A 20,299-nucleotide genomic window follows, 5' to 3' on the forward strand; every position below is an offset into this window, starting at 1 on the left:
TGCAGCAACTCGACGTGGGGTGGACTCAACAAGTTGTTGTAAGTCCCCTGCAGAGAAACTGAATTTCGATGCCTCTAAACCTGTCCATAAATGCGAAAGTGTTGTCGGTGCAGGATTTTGTTCCCGAACTGACCTCTTGTTTTTGTCCCATAAATGTTCTATGTGATTAATGTCGGACGAGCTGTTTAGCCAAATCAGTCGCTCGAACTCTCCAGAATGTTGCGACACTGCGCATTGTTAGCAGTAAAAATTACGTCTTTGTTTGGTAAGATGAAATCCATCAGTTGTCACAAGTGGTTCAAAATGGTTCAAATGGCTCTGAGCACTATGGGACTTAACTTCTAATATCATCAGTCCCCTATAACTTAGAACTACTTAAACCTAACTAACCTAAGGACATCACACACATCCTTGCCCGTGGCAGGATTCGAACCTGCGACCGTAGCGGTCGCGCGGCTCCAGACTGTAGCGCCTTTAACCGCTTGGCCACCCCGGCCGGCCACAAGTGGTCTCCAAGTAGCTGAACATAACCATTTCCAGTCAATGATCGGTTCAATTGGACAAGAGGACCACTCCATTCCATGCGACGACAGCATACACCATTATGGAGCCACCAACACCTTGTACAGTGCCTTGTTGAAAACTTGAATCTATGGCTCTGTGGGGTCTGCCCCATACTCTTATCATCAGCTTTTATCAACTGAAATCGCGACTGGTCTGTCCAGGCCACAGTTTTCTAGTAGTCTAGGGTCCAAACAATATGACCAAGAGCCGAGGAAAGCCGCAGCAGATGATGTCGTGCTCTTAGCAAAGGCACTCGCGCCGGTCGACTGCTGACGTAGCACATTAATGTCAAACATTGCCTTACTGTCCAAACTGATGCGTTCGTCGTACGTCCCACGTTGATTTCTGCGGTTATTTTCCGCAATGTTGTTCGTTTGTTTGCACTGACAGCTCTATGTAAACACCACTGCTCTCGGTTGTTAAATGAAGGCCGATGGTCACTGCGTAGTCCCTGGGAAGAGGTTAAGCTTGAAATCTGACAATCTCGACACACTCTTGACCCTGACTGAATTGCCTGACGATTTGTGACATGGAATGTCCTATGCGTCTGGCTCCAACTACCATTCTGCGTTCAAAATCTGTTAAAGCTAGTCGTGCCGGTATAATCACTTCGGAAAACTATTCACACGAATTACCCGAGCGCAAATGACAGGTTTGCCAATGCGTTGCCGTTTGATACTTTGTGTGCGCTGTTCTACCGCCATAAGTATATGTGCATATCGCTATCTCATGACTTTCGTCACCTCATTGTGCTGGACCTGAGGTTTATCAGGGAAATTCATTTTACGTAGAATGAATACCTGCCCTTCGCTCAACCCCCAACCTGGAGGACTACGGACTTTTCTGCCAGGGTAAACTTCACATAGGAGAGTTGCCTTCGCTATACCTAGACATCTCTGCTCCATCAGTTTTGTACTGCCAGGTAAAGCAGTGCTCCATCATGCTTCACGTGTCAGTTCCGACGGCCATCATCCCCGCCTTCTTTGCCCTTGAAGTCTTCACGGTATCGCTAGCGAGAGGTCCTCAGGAGCTACCATCACCCGGATTGGGTCAACAAAGGCTTTATTTTACTTTAACAAGGTGTTGCTCCTCCTCCTTTCTTTAGCGGGATCGGGGCAGACTATGACAAGGAAAGGGTAAGGCGGTAGTTCAATATGTCTTTGTTGAATGATGGAATATTCCAAAACAAGGGAACTGATGAAGCCTCATATTTAGAATGGAGAACATAAGAACTGCAAAGTTTACCCTTGATATCATCTTACGCGAAGAAGAGATATTGTTCGACTCATGAAGATTGCAGGAAAAGTGTGGTCGGAGCAGACTAATAGGCTAAGCCTGAAAGAAGGAAGTAAGTAAATAAAAAATGTGTGTGAAATCTTATGGGACTTAACTGCTAAGGTCATCAGTCCCTAAGCTTACACACTACTTAACCTAAATAATCCTAAGGACAAACACACACACCCATGCCCGAGGGAGGACTCGAACCTCCGCGAGGATCAGCCGCACATTCCATGACCGCAGCGCCTCAGACCGCTCGGCTAATCCCGCGCGGAAGTAAGTATATAATTGAGATACAACTCAAGTAATAACTTGGTTGCTATTACGGTGCGATTACAGATACCTCTAATGCGACATAGTGGCGTGTATGCGTACTGAATTTCTGATGAATTAGACAAAGAAAATGTGAGTCAACCATCTTAACTGGACACGCGACACAGATGGTATACGTCAGATGTGTCGCACGCAAATATTCGTGAGTACTTCTGACTGCCTGGGGTTTTCGTTAGTTGTTCCGTGTAGTGTTACATCCTTATAGTGGAGGCTCAGCAGAACGAGTGATTTCAGACGTTTATGATATGTGTGTAGTTAGGTTTCGAAACTTGTGGAGTACACAGAGGCAAGGAGGAGTGTTACTGCATGTGGCTTTAGCTCCACAACAATGTCAACTCAGAGGGTGAAGATACCTCAACGGTGAGGTCCAGTATCTGCTCGTCTGTGGCGTTCCTCAGCACGCGGGTGGCAACCTTGTTGAGGGTGTTGCTGGCGAACGCCCAGGAGTAGAAGTTGCCGTCGGCGACTGCCAAGGCGAACAAGCCGTCCATGAGGTAGGAGCGCACGCCGCCGATGGTGGTGACGCCCAGGCCGGGAGTGGGGTAGTAGTACTGGCTGTAGACGCGGTGCGTCCGCCCGCTGTCCAGGTCCGTCACCGCGAGGGCGAAACCCGTCACGTCGGCCGAGTAGGCTACTCGCCTTCCGCCCCTCAGCACCTCCACCTGTCAAGCACATTACCGAAACGGCTGAATGCTCGTCAAGACCGGTGTTTCTCATAAGAAATTATAGTTGGAATAATAAAACATGAGATTTTTTTTTTAATTACATACACATACACAGAAATTGTTCGAGGAGCTTGTGCAGCGTGCATTTCTACTTCTTGACGCGAGTGAATTTGCCACATCCGCTGATGTTATTTAAGTAATGTTTGTGGACCTGCCTCTAGGTCTGCGTATCAGAGAAAGAACTGCCGTCTACTAGAGTAAATCAACATACCACAGAAAGCAAGGGCGGCCACGGCGTGCCAAACTTCCAGTGTGCAGCGTGTGCGGGCCGCGTGCTGCTCAAGAGCCGGTCTGTCTCCGCTTTGCTTCGTCCTCCTCGGAAGTACCCGGAACAGCGAACATTTTATTGAATACCGCGGTATCGCATTTTACGGTTTTCTCAAGTCTCTTCAGTTCGGCAGAATCGTGCTATCAGCGCTGCATATCGTTCGCTGGTTAGAAAATTGCAGCGAAATGCAGGAAGATCTGCAGCGGATAGGCACTTGGTGCAGGGTGTGGCAACTGACCCTTAACATAGACAAATGTAGTGTATTGCGAATACATAGAAAGAAGGATCCTTTATTGTATGATTATATGATAGCGGAACAAACACTGGTAGCCCTTACTTCTGTAAAATATCTGGGAGTATGCGAGTGGAACGATTTGAAGGGGAATGATAATATAAAATTAATTGTTGGTAAGGCGGGTGCCAGGTTGAGATTCATTGGGAGAGTCCTTAGAAAATGTAGTCCATCAACAAAGGAGGTGGATTACAAAACACTCGTTCGACCTCTACTTGACTATTGCTCATCAATGTGAGATCCGCACCAGCTCGGGTTGACAGAGGAGATAAAGAAGATCCAAAGAAGAGCGGCACGTTTCGTCACAGGGTTATCTGGTAAGCGTGATAGCGTTACGGAGATGTTTATCAAACTCGAGTGGCAGACTCTGAAAGACAGGCGCTCTGCATTGCGGTGTAGCTTGCTGCCCAGGCTTCGAGAGGGTGCGTTTCTGGATGAGTTATCGAATATATTGCTTCACCCTACTTATACCTCTCGAGGAGATCACGAATGTAAAATTAGAGAGATTCGAGTGCGCACCGAGGCTTTCCGACAATCGTTCTTCCCGCGAACTAAACGCGACTGGAACAGGAAAGGGAGGTAATGACAGTGGCACGTAAAGTGCCCTCCGCCACACACCGTTCGGTCGCTTGCGGAGTATAAATGTAGATGTAGATGTGAGGTCGTTCGCACCTCTAGTAGCTGATTGCACAAAAAGACGCAGTCAAGTGATCTATTGTCACAGTTCTTTAAAACTGACCGGTAGTGGCAGAAGGGATGGACGAGAATTCTCACTACCTACGCACATGAAAAACGTTTTGCATCACCCCGCTCCCAGAACTCCTGAAGATCGACGTTGACTGTGGATATTGTATCACATACACAGTCCCTTTGACAGTTCAGACTTGTTACTAAACCCGCCCAAAGATGTAAACAGCCATGCATGAGCAGCGCCTATTAGACGGAGGGGGTCCGACATTCCACCACGGTCCGTGTTGTCTGTAGTTCAACCATGCCTAGACGGTCAATACGGCGGTTCGATCGCATCCGCAGGAAGGGCTCTCAACAAGGGAGTGAAGCAAGGCGATGTTGTCTGGACACGGAGGAGGTACAGAGAGACAGGAACTGTCGATGACATGCCCCGCTCAAGCCCCCCAAAAGCTACTACTGTAGTGCATGACCGCTACCTACGGATTATGGCTCGGAGGAACCCTGACAGTAAGGCCATCATGTTAAATAACGCTTTTCGTGCAGCCACAGGACGTCGTGTTACGACTCAAACTGTGCGAAATAGGCTGCATGATGCGCAACTTCACTCCCGACGTCCATGGCGAGGTCCATCTTTGCAACCACGACACCATACAGCGCGGTACAGATGGGCCCAGCAACACGCTGAACGGACCGCTCTGGATTGGCATCACGATCTCTTCGCCGGTGAGTGTCGCATATGCCTTCAACCAGACAATGGTCGGAGTCGTGTTTGGAGGCAACCCGGTCAGGCTGAACGCCTTATTCACGCTGTCAAACGAGTGCAGCAAGGTGGAGGTTCCCTGATGTTTTGGAGTGTCATTATGTGGGGCTGACGTACGCCGCTGATGGTCATGGAAGGCGCCGTAATGGCTGTACGATACGTGAATGCCATCCTCCGACCAATAGTGCAGCCATATCGGCCGCATATTGGTTAGGCACTCGTCTTCATGGACGACAATTCGCTCGCTCATCGTGCACATCTTCAGGATAACGACATCGCTGGACTAGAGTGGCCAACATATTCTCCTGACACGAACCCTATCGAACATGCCCGGGATAGATTGAAATGAGCTGTTTATGGACGACGTGGCCCACCAACCACTCTGTGGGATCTACGCCGAATCGCCGTTGAGAAGTGGGACAATCTGGACCAACAGTGCCTTAGTGGACTTGTAGATCGTATGCCACGACAAATACACGCAAGCATCAATGCAAGAGGGCTTGCTACTGGGTATTAGAGGTACCGGCGTGTACAGCAAGCTGTACCACCACCTGTGAAGGTCTTGCTGTATGCTGGTACAACATGCAATGTGTGGTTTCCATGAGCAATAAAAAGGGGGAAAATGTTGTTTATGTTGATCTGTATTCCAATTTTCCATACAGGTTCCGGAACTCTCGGAACCCAGGTGACGCAAAACTTTTTTTGATGAGTGTATAATGCAGTCACATATTCTACAAGTAAAGTAAATGTGCTGCGGAACGACATCACAACACCATACGAAAGAATTTAGAGATATAGTTGACAACAAAAGACCAAAGAACTACAACGATCAACAGATGGCAGAAAATGTCCATCTTTATTGCCGCAAAAGCCATAACACGCTCTCTGACGGAGAAGCGAGTCGCAAATTATTCAGGTTCTGTAGGTCAGGTGTGGCAAGGAATTTCACCTCGCGAGCCGTGCCCTGGAACGAGTACCATAGTGCTCAGCCTCGCTTCACATTTCCCCCGCCGCTACACAACGCTCTCTGAGCACGAGGAGGGTGAAAAAGGGGACACGGCGGACGCGCCGCATTTAAATGGGAATGCAGTCGCACTGCATACGACTTGGTTTCACAAACAAAACAAATTTTCAGTATTATTTGATTATTCCTGGAGCGCTAATGATGTAATATTTTATCCGGTACAAACTGTCAGCATATAGACACACTCAGACACTTGCACAGATTCTCGTACTCAGGTTGCTACGTAACCATGGTTTATTTAGCTTCACAATCGAAAAAAACATCTTCCACGCATTTGTTGGTCGAAATAATGTTGCACTTTTGCAACCTCATTAAGGAGACCTGGAAACTCTACCTGAAGAAAGAAATGTTCAGGGCATTTCCAAAGTCAACGGAATTTGTCTTTAAAACGGCAACTACGTTGCTAATCAATCAGTTACATCTGGATATGCGCAGAGGTACATTCAACTGAAACTGCATACGGCCTCGGAAACATCTTCGAAACAGACGTAAGACTGGCAGTGTCTTGGAAACGTTTAGGAAACTATTGTTGTAAGTTATTCAAGGCAACAATGAACACCTTAAACCTCACAGTTTCGTTAATACCAGTGAGCTTAGGGAACTGGACTGCCCGTCACAATGAGTCCTTTCTACAACGTGATTTTCTTTTTAAACGCGTACCCACCAAACCAGAAAGAAGTTGTTTCTGAACTTGCAATGCCCTACTGTGTTCATTGGGCATCGTGCAGTCAAGTCCACTTAAAATGCCATGCCTGTAATCCGTTCCGGATGTTCTAAGTTTTTTTCTCCACTGCACTTTCCGTTACAAAGTCAACTATAGGGAATTTTAAATTGAAACATTGTTCCACGTGTGCACTTTGACTGAACCATCGTACCTTGTAGTAATACATAAAGTCTATACACTGTTGGTTCAGTTCCACCTAGAACAGTAGCAGCTGACTATAAAATAACACGTGCGACTTCGTACCATCAGTTTCTTCGCGAGCTCCATGGCTGCAAATTTAGGACAAAGTGCTTCTTGATGTGCAGAGCAATGAATCCTATCTTTCGATTGCTGTAATCTTTTGCTCTTCCATTGACAGCAATATCTGTAAATTGCTTTGCACATACATACATGTGCAAAGCAACTTTGCATCGTAATTCGGGATAACACAGCCACTGCAATATCGTATTTATCCACCGACACCGGGCAAGCGACGTGAAACTAGTAAAATGTCTCAGCTGTACGGGAATATACATAATGGATGTTGTTGGCGCTTGGTTGACGACATATGAAAGTTTGGGTCGAGCCGTGAGTCGTGCACGGTTAACAAAATAGTACAGTCTGCTTTCCGCAGTCGTGCGGCTCCGACGTTTGTTTACGTCCATGCCGCGGTGCTCCGCACGCAAGCGGTTATTCATTTCATGTTAGCCTTCGTTAGTGCTTGCCCTTTCGAACCAGAATGGCACATTCCTACCAACAGCCTACCATCAGAATTATCTTTAATAATGAATTTGCACGCTCGAAGGTATTTATATGCGAAGCAATTAAAATTTAACAACAAGATATGATTGGGATTCACTTCTCTATCACAAGGAGTGTAGTCTATATCAAACTGATGTCGGGGAGGCAATAAGCGAGACGGTGGAGGCACGGCCCCCCTAAAGTTCGACATGTTGTAAGTAGCCTGTTTGTATGTTGGCAGCGTTATAGATTGTGTTAATATCGCTGACAGCGCTCGGCGCCCTCGGCAGGAGATTCTGTGGCTGGACGGACTAGCAGTTAGCGAGTGGATATGGAAGTGTATGGACATTATATTCTTAGTGGAGACTCTGTGTTGGCAGGACATGCATTGTAAAGTGAGGTGAAATGATGTGTTTATGCAAGGAAATGTATGAGGATCGATGTATGGTTGATAAGGTTTGAGCTGTGGAATTATTGACAAATTTGTAAGTTTTGGAACTGGATGTCACATGAATAAGGTAAAATTTTCTAAATATACAGCTTGCTCTTCAACAAAATCTTTCTTTTTGCTAACCACATGTCTCCTAGTAGTTAGAGTCTACACTAGCTAGAACCTTTGTATTTAGCTGGCCGTTGTTGTTACTTGCTGTAACTGCTGTAGTTCGTCTTACGAAGATTTTCTGTGAGGTAAGTGACTTACAAAAAGCTTCGGTTTGCACTATTGGGATTCGTGATTGGAATGAGTTTAGGCAATTAACAGAGTTGGAGGTAGTTTAATATTCCCTTGAGTTCATATTTTTTTGGATTTGTATTATTGTTAGGATTTCTTGCAATTCACGGTCAATCATTCGTGTTAATTATTGTAAGTCATGTCGTCAATGTAAAGCAATCAGATTGCGTTGGGCTTGTACATTGTGGGTAATAAATGAATATAAAGTTTGAGTTGTCTTTGTCAGAGAAAGTTCTGTCGGTCGGTGTTAAAAAAAAAAAAAATACGAAAGTTTCACCTGTCGACCCTTCGGGCGAGGATACTTAACTGTAATCTTCTGATTTTCGTGCAGTTTGAATAATTTGTGCATGATTAGAAATTAGTTTATTGATTACTGCTAGTGCGTAATTGTATGTATGGAATTTCCTTTGTAGTTGAAGGTTCTAATTTTTGTACTGTATTGTCATGAGCAAAGTAGATGTGGCATGCATATGGGTTTGCACTAAGTATCGCGCAGCCGCTTTTGCAACTATTTACATATTTATTATTTTCAGTGCTATTTTAGTGTTTCATCTTATTTTTGCTTCTCAAATTGCTTTGTGTGTGTTACCGTGTAAAATGATGTGATAATTATGGCATGTGAAAAGCGTAACGCTAGGCCGCAAAGCGAATTGAGAAATGACAGTGACGACGGGCGTAGCTCGTCAGCACCACCTAGTAACGAACTGACAAATGTTCAAGACAATTATTTGGTACTAGTGCATAGGGACATTGACCAGACAGTAAATAACGGGGTAGTAATAGAAACAATCAGTCAACAGGGAACTATTGACGATCGATCGGTCAGTAAAAGTTAGCCTCAGGAATGCGAAGTAACAGAACAAAATCTTGCAAATACCGTAGATTCCGGTTTTTTATCAATACACTTTTCGGAATTAAGACACACTCTCTGCTTTTCAAAATACGAATACCGCCGTTGCAAAAGCACTGACAGAAAACATAAAGGAACATGTTTCAGTGACTAAAGCATTGTTATTGTAATTAATTCAAAAATTTGATCAAATAAGCCAAACGCTTCAAAAGTTAGACACATGGCAATAAATTAGAAACAAACAGCAATAATTTCAAAAGGTAGACACAATGGAACAAAATCAGAAACAAACATAGCAACAACTTCAAAAGTTAGTCACAATTGACGAAATTAAACAAGGACGTGAATATTTAACCGCTGAAATACACAAAATCGAATCGAAATATCAAAACATTTCTGAAGACTTAAAAATACAAATTTTTGAGTATTTTCAGCCTATTTTTTCCGCGATCTGAAGCAGCAATAAAAGAACTGCAGATCACTGAACACGAAAATCACGACACCTTGCAGGCTAAAGTTGACTCTGTTGCATCTACCGATACGGTTGCGCAACTTGTAAAAAATCAGGAAAATTTAAAAGGACACAGTAGATACGATTGTGACACAGACACTCTAAAACTTGTCTCAGGAAAACATAAGGAGGAAATCAGCACATTATCGGAAAAAGTAGCCGAACTGTCGGATCACTTAACAAATTTATCTACGGAGGTAGATGATTTGAATAATGCAAGACCTGTAGCGTTTACTGACACAGAGGAGTACAAGGAAATTAAAAAATTTAAACAGAGTCAGAAACAAATTAATAACCAACACAAAAGAGAAATACGGGATGTACAAGATCAGTTGGCACAGGTGATACAAGAATTACATATTTCAGAGGATACTCGCACTTCGACACGGGAAGAGGGATTTAGAAATACGAAAGTCACACGATAATAATACATGGTATTTCGGAGATCTTGAATGGAGTCGGCAGGGTGCACCGAGTCTTGAGATGGAACCGCCGACACGATGAAACAATGGCCGATTTGCGACTCGCCGACATGATGACTTTGACTGTAAGTTCTCCATCAAAACGCGTAAATTTAAAAACATTCAGGAATGCTAGTAATGACACACATCGACAAGCTTGGCTTTATCAATTTTCTCATTGTTTTCCTCCTAATTGGTCATTAAAGCATAGATTAGAATTTCTGTGTGGCTATTTAGAAAATGAACCAGCTGTAAGAAAGCGATCGGTTATTCGCGACTGTCACAGTGAAGGAGATTTTTTTCATGCATTCCTTTCAGCATATTTGTCTCAGGCTACACAAGACTGAGCAAAATACATTAGTATAATGATTAAGCGTTTCGAACTGTCTTAATTTTCCAGCTCTGTAAAACATTTTGAAGATATATTACACAAGAATCAGTATTTGCCAAACCCCGACACCCCCTCGGAATTTACTCGTGTTTGCGTAGTTAAATTTCCTGAACACATAAGATATATTATTTTGGGTGGACGTTGTCAAGATGATATGGAAGCTTTTCAGGAACTTTTGCAAGAACTGGAAATCGACACGGACAATTGCATGATGCGAAAACAGGAAAACAACAACAAGTATAGGTCACATCCAACACAATTTCGTGACGACAAAAACAATAACCGTACACGACAAGTCTACCGTTATAAAGCAAATCGTGACCAAAACAGACACTACCCCTTATGTCAACCATTGGCAGGATAACAATTACACAGATAGATCACATTTCCGTGGTAATGACTATGACAGAGACAACCATAGAAGTAGACAATATGGGAACCTGAATAATTATTATCAAGGGAAACAAAATAACTTCAGACACAAGACTCCACCCCGTAATTACGATTCCGGGAGAAATTCTCCACCACTTAAACGACTAGGAAGAAACTACAGTAATTACCAACATGACAACAGACGCTAAAGTCATGACAACAGACCTGAATTTAATCAGAACTGGCGTGATTCAAATAGGGCAGGGCCCTCACGACAAGTTGAAATTGTAGAAATTAGACCGCCAAATCCCAGTTACGACGAGCGACAACAAAGAGATTTTAAATAAAAACTCGCATCGCAGGTAGTGACATAACGTACTTATGAGGCTGACGACGTAGATGCTATGACTGTCAGTTGTGTGAAAATGGAAGACATTAGGGACATTTTACTCCAGCAACATGGCATGAAACAAAACTATACTGCATATCCTGTAACTCACATCACAACAAACGACATAAAATTTACGCTCATTACTTGACTCTGGCAATCCTATTTCGGTAATTAGTGAAACAGGTTTCAGTAAATGCAACAAATCGAACGATTGCCCCCACACTTCCTTTACGTAAAATTAAATTACAAGGTGTATTTTTTGGAAAAAGTGTTGGTTTACGCGAACAAACTAAATTAGAATTATTTTCTCAAAGCCACAGATTTATGATGAATTTTCTTATTGTTCCATTATTGTCGACGGAGATTATATTAGGTGTAAACTATTTGAATGAGTACAAAGCAATTTTGAACTTTCACGATGCTGAAATAAGTTCAGAGAAAGAAAGTAAGTCAATAACTTTGAAATTTGAAGACGGGCTTTCAAACCATGACGAGGAAATCAATCGGCTTTACCTTTTGTCAAATCACAGTTTGGAAGTTTCGACGAAATTTGACTCTAATGATCACTATGAAAGTACTGACAAGGATGGCGTAGATGACGTATGGGATACTAACGTTTTAAGTCAGGAAAATTTTCAAACATTTGAGAACTTAATGACACTGATAGGCAGAACCATTTTGACATTTTAGAATCACATTCCAAAATATTTACTCACAAAACAGGACCAATTAAAGGATTTAAGTAGACATTTCGTGTTCGTGACCGTACAAAATTTTGCGTCAGACCATAAGTAATTCTGGCACATTATAGGGACCGTTTTAGAACGGAAATACAATCTATGACTGACTTTCTACGTTCTTCTGGAAAGTAAAATACGTTTTGGTAATGGCTTTTGTGGCATAGTTACAATGAGACAGTTATTTTCGTAACACAACACTGTGTTACAGTACAGTACTTTCAAGGTCACAGCAATGAACGTAATAACTACGACATTCATATGCAAAGCACTTTACTTTTGTGTATGTATGATTTCTGGAGAACATTATCTACGAACGACGATAACTACGAAACTTGGCACATTTTTACCGCTAAGCGATGACAGAAATTTTCTTACAGCAGGAAGTACAGTTTAGCGCTACGTGAGACGTATTTGGGTGATTGCTATTTGTAACTGAAACATTATCAGAAATATTTTTGAACTACAATGATACAAAGAAGGTTTTCGGTGATACATTTCATTCCGCAGTTTTAATCTATAATATCTGAGGTATCATTACACTATCCTTCATGGGGGTATGCCAACTTTCTGTACCCTGCATATGGCAAGCTCGAGGAGCCCTAGCTAATATGGTATTTTCTTATACAGTTTTACATATCGGTACTATATTTCTCTAACGTAGAATTACACAGCTATCTGGTCACTGAACAGAGAGAAACGAGCATTTTAACTACGTCACTGACACATGTCTGTCGGAACCATTGTAATACTGAGAGATCTTTGAGTAATGTATATTGTAAGGGATCATGATTTTTGAAGTACGTTTGAGGTAGGTGACACAAATGAAACAAGCAGAGAGCATTTTAAGAGGTTTTGAGATTATTGAAGGAAGCTACGACGATTTTTAGATTTGATTGATGTGTTATGATGATATTATTACGCCGACGATTTGTATTATGATGTTGTGATATGCCTATGATCAATAAGGTGATGCAATATGAGCACCATGGCTATGCTACATGTTTATTATGATGAAATATTGAAGAAGTATCAACGAATATGTATATATGTAATGAGGCAATGAATAATGAGTAGGGGTTTGAGACTCTGGTTTGTGGAAAAGAATGTTGGAAACCAAGAATTGTAGTTTAAGAGTTACGAAAATTGAGTATATAATATATACTCAATACGAGCATTTTAACTACGTCACCGACACATGTCTTCATAATTGAGCAGTTGGATCACTTTGCATTTATGAAATTGTACTTTGTCTGCATTTTGTGAACTGTTCATGTATATTTTTATATTATGTGAATGTGAGTACCAGAATGCTGACGGAAATTTTTGGACACTGTTATTGATGAAATTTTCGTTTCTACACACTTCTGTAATTTTCAACCTGCGATTTTTTTTTATATGCAGCTGTCATTGTAGCTGCAACTGCTGTCATAAATATTTTGGTAAAGTGTGTATGTGACCTTGACGTAATACTCTGCTGTGCTGGGCTGTGCGCTAGCTGCCTTGAAATACACCCATTGATGTGTTGCCTTTGAACTTTACTGGTGCTGCTTGAGCCTCTTTTAAGCTCGTCGCACTCCTGCAAGCGCTCGCATAGCTGTAGGAAAGAAGGCCATTGACCTCGGAATTGACATTTCTTTGCAGACCACACCACAAACATAACTTACACTACTACTTGTAAACATATGATTACACGTTGGTGTTTGAGCTACTTACTTAAATGCTTATGGATTGATGAGAAATATTCTTAAGTTTACACACCTGATTGTGTCAAGTATCTCTATACGAGAGTTGAGAGAATTTCTACTGACTTTTGAAGTGCCACATGGCTACTGAATGATGTTTTTATGCTTCGCTTTGTACAAGTGTGCTTATTTTATTTGATATCTGGTTTCTAGCTGCACTGCAGCATTGGTTTTATAAAATAAAATTTAATACATATGCTGATGTGAACACTTTCTGTCAACAGATCCATTAAATAATAATTTTATGACCCACATTCTTGAGAAAGAGCACTAGGAAGGAAACAACAATAAGGAGGAGAAGGGACTACTAAAGTAATTTTTTTTTTGTAGAATAAGTTGTTGTGGTGTACCACTTTTTGGTGTAAAGATGTGATATAGAACCATTGCATTTCACATGAGAGATAGTATAGATCTTGTTCCTTCTGCTGGCACTTTGTTTGGTTGTGATGAACACAGATGCACATATGCTATTGTAAGCTTACACATATATTTCCCTTATCTGCATTGGTGTCTTTACTGTAGTATTTTTTCTGCTTGTGCTTTGTCATGTTTATGTATAAGTCATTGCATTTGCTCCTGCAATTTGTCAGGCAGCATTCTACCGAATTTTACTTTGTATTACTACACTAAGCCAGTTTTACCACTGTATTATTTTTGTTTGCTGCATATTACCTTATATTATTTGTAATGTTGCATTAGCTTTGCTAATTTAGATATGCTGCTTCTTACTTTGCCAATTTACATTTTTGTAATTGTTGTTAGTGTTAATTTTTTGTGCTGCTGCATTGTCTCGTTTTCTAGTTTATGTATCTTAGCTCAGTAGATTTAAGTTGGCGTAAGAGGGGGTATGCTCTATAAGAGAATGATTTGTGATGAGTTGGGAAGAAATGCATTGAGAAGTTATAAGGAAAAGGTCTGACCAAAGAGTATTGTATAATGAGGAACAATTACTTTGAAAGAGTAAATGAACAGATATAAGTAGGATATAGTGACAACAGGTTTAGGTAGGATCTTCTTGTAAACGAATAATGAGGTAAGAAAAATATGGAAATATGAGCAATGGTTGATAGTATAAACACAGATAGCATGCTTAGGTAGGATTTTTGTGGAAAGAAATGTTGAAGTAAGAGAAGTCTGCGAGAGTTAAGTGAAGTTTTGGTTGGAAAGGAAGTAGTTTTGGCTGAAAGTAAAGGAGGTATGAGCATGAAGTATATTATTTAAAAGAATAAAATTAAAACGAGGTATAAAATGCGCACCAGAAGTACTGCAATGTCAAGTGTTACACTTACACTTTGGCACATTTGCACTTGAAGACAGATCCTGTCCTTTCCTTCTGTGTTATTCCTGTATGTTTATGTGAAAAGATAAATTTGGTAGATTTTTTTTTTTCTAATATTAGGCTGCATCCACTACGATGACGAATACTGTTACCTTCAAACCTAATCTGTTTTTGTACCATATTCTTTGCTTTACGAAGATGTTCAGACATTATTTATTGTGTTATGTTTTCTTTTAATATTCATGTGTCAAGTTAATGTTTCTACTGACATTCTCATTTTCCTTTTATTTACTTATGTCATAATTCCTGTAATACTCATGTATACGCTTATTTCTGTTCTTTTTGTAAAGCCTGTATTACTACAAATGTTAATTGTATTATCATGTTCTGTACTACAGCTATGTTTTCTTTACATTTGTAATTGTATTCTTAAGCTGTAAAATTGTAATTCTGTATATACAAGTTCTCCAAGTGAGGTAAATAGTAGGGATTCTTTTTACTGCACACATTTGTCTGTTGGTCATACTATATGTATCAAATCTCAGAAATTATATGACTGTGTTAGTGCTTGCACATGTGTTGATAACTCAGCAACGGACTGGTTAAAAGCATTGCTGGTTGTAAGGACATTACAAATAAAAAAAAGGAAATTAAAAAAAAATTGTAAGTGCACAAGTGGTGGCTCAGGGACTTGTAATATGCATCGGTACTGACTACACAATGGTAACTCATGGACTTGCTATATTATCCTCAAGCCTCTTCAATTGTGAATGTGCACCCACATAGTTGCAGTGGAAGGACTATAGTGGGTTTGCTCTGTGGTGATCCACCAGTACTACTAATATTCTTCAAGACCTAGAGTGATACTGCTGTGGGTCTGCTCGGTGGTGGCCCATTACCAATCTTACGATACCATTCCAAAACTTCATGTCACGAGTAAGCACTGTCTTTCAATGCTGAGGACAACACTACTTCTTCAAGACCACATGGTTGTGCACTACATACTTGTGCATTTTCATATACTGCTCAGCCTATGTGCGTAAAACTGGCATAGACTTCTCTTCTGACGAATTATTAGGACTGCCTTAGGAACTGTGAGGAGAATTTTTACTTTATTCACCAATAGCATATTACTTTACCTTTGTGTGAATCTGCTCTATTTGGTATTTTAATATAAAAACTTAAAAACTTAGTCTTGACCACTGCCCAAAACACTTCTTAAAATTTTTTGAGGGGGGCAGGGGGGGGCTATGTAAGTAGCCTGTTTGTATGTTGGCAGCGCTATAGACTGTGTTAACATCGCTGATAGCGCTCTGTGACCTTGGCAAGAGATTCTGTGGTTGGACGTACTAGCAGTTAGTGAGTGGATAGGGAAGTGTATGGACATGATATTCTTAGTGGAGACTGTGTGTTGGCAGGATATGCATTGTAAATTAAGGTAACATGATGTGTTTATAAGAAGATACACAAGGAAATGTATGAGGATTGATGTATGGTTGGCAATGTTTGAGCTGTGGAACTATTGACAACTTTATAATTTTTGGAACTGGATGTCACATGAATGAGGTAAATTTTTCTGAATATATTGTTCGCTCTTCAACAAAATATTTCTTAACACTTATGTTTTTGGAGAGGGTCCGCCTTTAGCAAAACACAGTTTTGGTTTTTAGCCCAAACATGTTCCACTGCAGTAGCAGCATATTCAGTGGGCTTTTATTTTTCATCTGTTAAATATAAAGAGTGTTCTTTACTGTTTGTATACATGTAGCTATTAGTTTTTAAATCGTAATTACAGATATTTGAGGAAACACATAAATTACGAATTCATAGCTTTTTACCACGTCTGGTCTAAAATTATATTATTAATTTGGAATGAGTGGAGACTGTCTCTCAGCAAGGCGTCAAGTGAATTTTTATCTGCTTTTTTGAACAGGTATATTTTTCGAGGATTTGGGGATTACAATATTCAATCTCGCTACGACAACCCTGTGTTCACTAATCCCTATATCGATTTTGATGCTCGTTATTAACTCAGGATTATTTGATGCTAAAAGGTCAAGTATGTTTTCACAACTGTTTACTATTCGCGTGGGCTCATGAACTAACTGCTCGAAATAATTTTCAGAGAAAACGTTTAGCACAATTTCGGATGATATTTTATGCGTACCTCCGGAATTAAACATGTATTTTCGCCAACATATCGAGGGTAAATTAAAGTCACCACCGACTATTATCGTATGAGTCGGGTATGTGTTTGAAATCAAACTCAAGTTTTCTTTGAACCTTTCAGCAACTGTATCATCTGAACTGGGAGGTCGGTAGAAGGATCCAATTATTATTTTATTCCGGTTGCCAACAATGACCTCTGCCCATACTAACAGGAAGTATTTACTTCAATTTTGCGACAAGTTGAGCTACTTGTGGTAGCAACAAACACGCCACCGCCAACCGTGTTTAGCCTATCTTTTCGGAACACGGTTAGGTTCTTTGCAAAAATTTCGGCTGAGCTTATATCCGGCTTTAGCCAGCTTTCAGTGCCTATAACGATTTGAGCATCCGTGCTTTCTATTAGCGCTTCGAGCTTTGGTACTTTCCCAACACAGCTACGACAGTTATACCAATGGTTCCTGTATCTACTTTCTTCCTGTGTTCAGCCTGCAGCCTTCGTGACTGAAGCCCTTCTTGTGTTTTCCCGAGACCCTCTAACCTAAAAAACCGCCAGTCCACGCCACACAGCCCCTGTTACCCGTGTAGCCGCCTCCTGCGTATAGTGGACACCAGACCTATTCAGCGGAACCCGAAACCCAACCACCCATTTCGCGCAAGTCGAGGAATGTGCAGCCTACACTGTCGCAGAACCGTCTGAGCCTCCGATTCAGACCCTCCACTCGACTCTGTACCAGAGGTCCGCAATCGGTCCTGTCGACTATGCTGCAAATAGTCAGCTCTGCTTTCATCTTGCAAGCAAGACTGGCAGCCTTTACCACTTCTGCCGCTCGAAACCAGAGAGAATTTCTTCTGATCCCAAGTGACACACATCATTGGTACCGACTTGAGCAACCACCTGCAGTTGACAGCACCCTGTGCTCTTCATGGCATCCGAGAGGACCCTTTCCACATCTGGAATGTCTCCACCCTTTATGCATACGGAGTGCACATTGGTTTTCTTACCCTCCTAGTCAGCCAAGTCCCTAAGGGGCCCCATAACGCGCCTAACGTTGGAGCTCCCAACTACCAATAATCCCACCCTCTGCGTTTGCCCGGATCTCGCAGGTTGAGAGGTTTCTTCTGTAACAGGATGGGCGATAGCATCTGGCTCAGCGACAGTGTTAGCCACAGACGGCACCTGGAACCTGTCAGGCAAACCGGAGAGGCCCTACGTTTGGCCGCCTAGGAAGTCTTTCGCCGCCATATTCACCCTGGGGCGATCTCCCACTCTACCACAGGTGAGGGGTCGGCCTCAGTGGGAGCAGCAACTGGGTTTGCCACCGATGAGGACCGATCGGAGGACTCTGACGTGCTGGACGTCCGTTGGATCCCCACGGCTGGCCCACGACAGTGGCGACCATCCACTGCAGCTTCAAGCTGTGTAATTGAAGCCATCACAGCCTGAAGCTGAGAGCGAAATGTCACCAACTCGGCTCGCATCCGCACACAACAATCGCAGTCCCTGTCCATACTAAAGTCTGTGGAAAACTAAACTATTCAGATAAACGGACCCTGACGAAAACGCACGAGCTGTGTGTAATAATACGCAGATATTCAAAAACCTAGCTACCGAAGCACTGAAGTGAAATTAAATAATTTGCCCCTGATTAGGAACTTTTATTATGTCACAAAATCGGGTTACTTTCTGACGCAAACGAAAACGCGAGAACTGTGGCTATTAGATGTTAAATTTACACATAGAAACACAAGAATCTAAACTATTAAAGCACACAGATGATACAATAAAATTCGATCCTGGTTAGGAACTCGTAAATGACACAAAAGCGTTTACTTATCTGCTGCTGCGTCTGTCGCGGTCGGCTACTGCTGCCTGACTCAGTTATTTCGCGTATTAGGTCACGCATGTCTAATGCAAAGATACAGTTCTGTACCTCATAATCGATTTCGGGCCTTGAAGGCGAACACTGATCTCTATCCTACCTGGATGTAGCTCTTTGACCTCGGAGCATACAACTTCGACATGTCTGCAGATTCTGCATAGTCGCCATGTTGTAATTAGGCAAAAGAAATTCCACCAGTCCGTACGTGATAAGAAATTATTTAGATATTTTTAGTAGTCTGCATCAGGTGAATAGTCTTCTGTCAAAAGACGATCAGAAAAGATTGAATCTTTCTTCCTTAATCTCCATCTTCTTCCATGTTCAGATAATTTAAGTGCCACAGTTCTCTCAATATATACATACTTTTTCACACTGCTTGCATGTGATTTATACATATCCTTTGTGGCAAAGATTTAGTTTTGTCTTTACTATTAAATAAAACTTAAGTATGCTGTTGGTATTAAAAATGCGGGTCTGCAGTTGTGATGATTTTTCTAAGGTTATCTGGAATGTTGCCAATATATGGAATTCTGCAACAGGCTTTATAGCTACTGACTGACTGCTGTAGACCAGTGCACAGAAGCTTTGTAGTTTTACGCCTTTTTTTTGTAGTATATTATCAGTCAGAGAAGAGATATAGCAATTGCTGTAACCGATGAGCCTGATGGTCTGTAGTTCTGTTTGAAAGGCTGATTCAGATTACTGAACAGATATGAGGCGATGCAATATCGAATGGAAAGCTGCATGTTTGTGGCTGTGTGGATGCTGGGTGTTTGCAGAGATTACCGAAATCGTAGCTATGTTTTTCCTATAAATGCTTTTACACCACTTCGAGCGCCGCTCAGCTCTGATTTCAGAAACGTGTCGCTTATAAGGAGCTACTCGACCACTGTACCCCTTCCTTTTTAACTTGCTACGCACAATTGCCGTTCAAGCTGGACTGTTGGTAGTACTGTGGAAGTCGAGTGATTCCTTACTGTGATTACATGCAATTTGTTTTCAACCACCCTCCTCCGCAATGTTCGACGGTCCCAATCCATCAGTACACGAGGTTCTTTTGGTCTTGTTTCAGCTGTAGTTGTCCCTTTGTGTTTCTGAAGCACAATCACAGTTGTCTATTTGGGCAGCTGTAGAGGGGTTCATAGGTCACTGATGGATTTTTAGGTGACATCCAATGGTTAGTCCACGCTCGAAAAGTTACTGAGCTCTCCTGGCGGCCCTGTTTGTTCTTACTGCTTCTCTCTAACGACAACACAGTATGCTTTCACACTGGCGGGTCTGCCTCGCGACATCTAGTGGTGAGTTCCGCATAACATATTGGTGTCCTGGCACTATTCGTCAGGAAATATATGTAATAAACTAGAACATGTGTCAGAATTCCATTTGTCTCGTATTCGTGAAATTC

General features: G+C 41.9%; 1 protein-coding gene across 1 annotated transcript in view; it reads right to left on the reverse strand.

Annotated features, from left to right (window-relative positions):
* The window catches only part of LOC126473822 (major royal jelly protein 1-like), an 86,428-nt gene that overhangs the window by 2,303 nt on the left and 63,826 nt on the right, over positions 1 to 20,299 (reverse strand). The window contains exon 5 of the mRNA XM_050101139.1: positions 2,529 to 2,837. Within this exon, the coding sequence (XP_049957096.1) occupies positions 2,529 to 2,837 (309 nt within the window). The remainder of the gene's footprint in view (positions 1 to 2,528; positions 2,838 to 20,299) is intronic.

The sequence above is a fragment of the Schistocerca serialis genome, chromosome 4, assembly GCF_023864345.2.
Source record: "Schistocerca serialis cubense isolate TAMUIC-IGC-003099 chromosome 4, iqSchSeri2.2, whole genome shotgun sequence".
Taxonomy (NCBI): Eukaryota; Metazoa; Arthropoda; class Insecta; order Orthoptera; family Acrididae; genus Schistocerca; species Schistocerca serialis.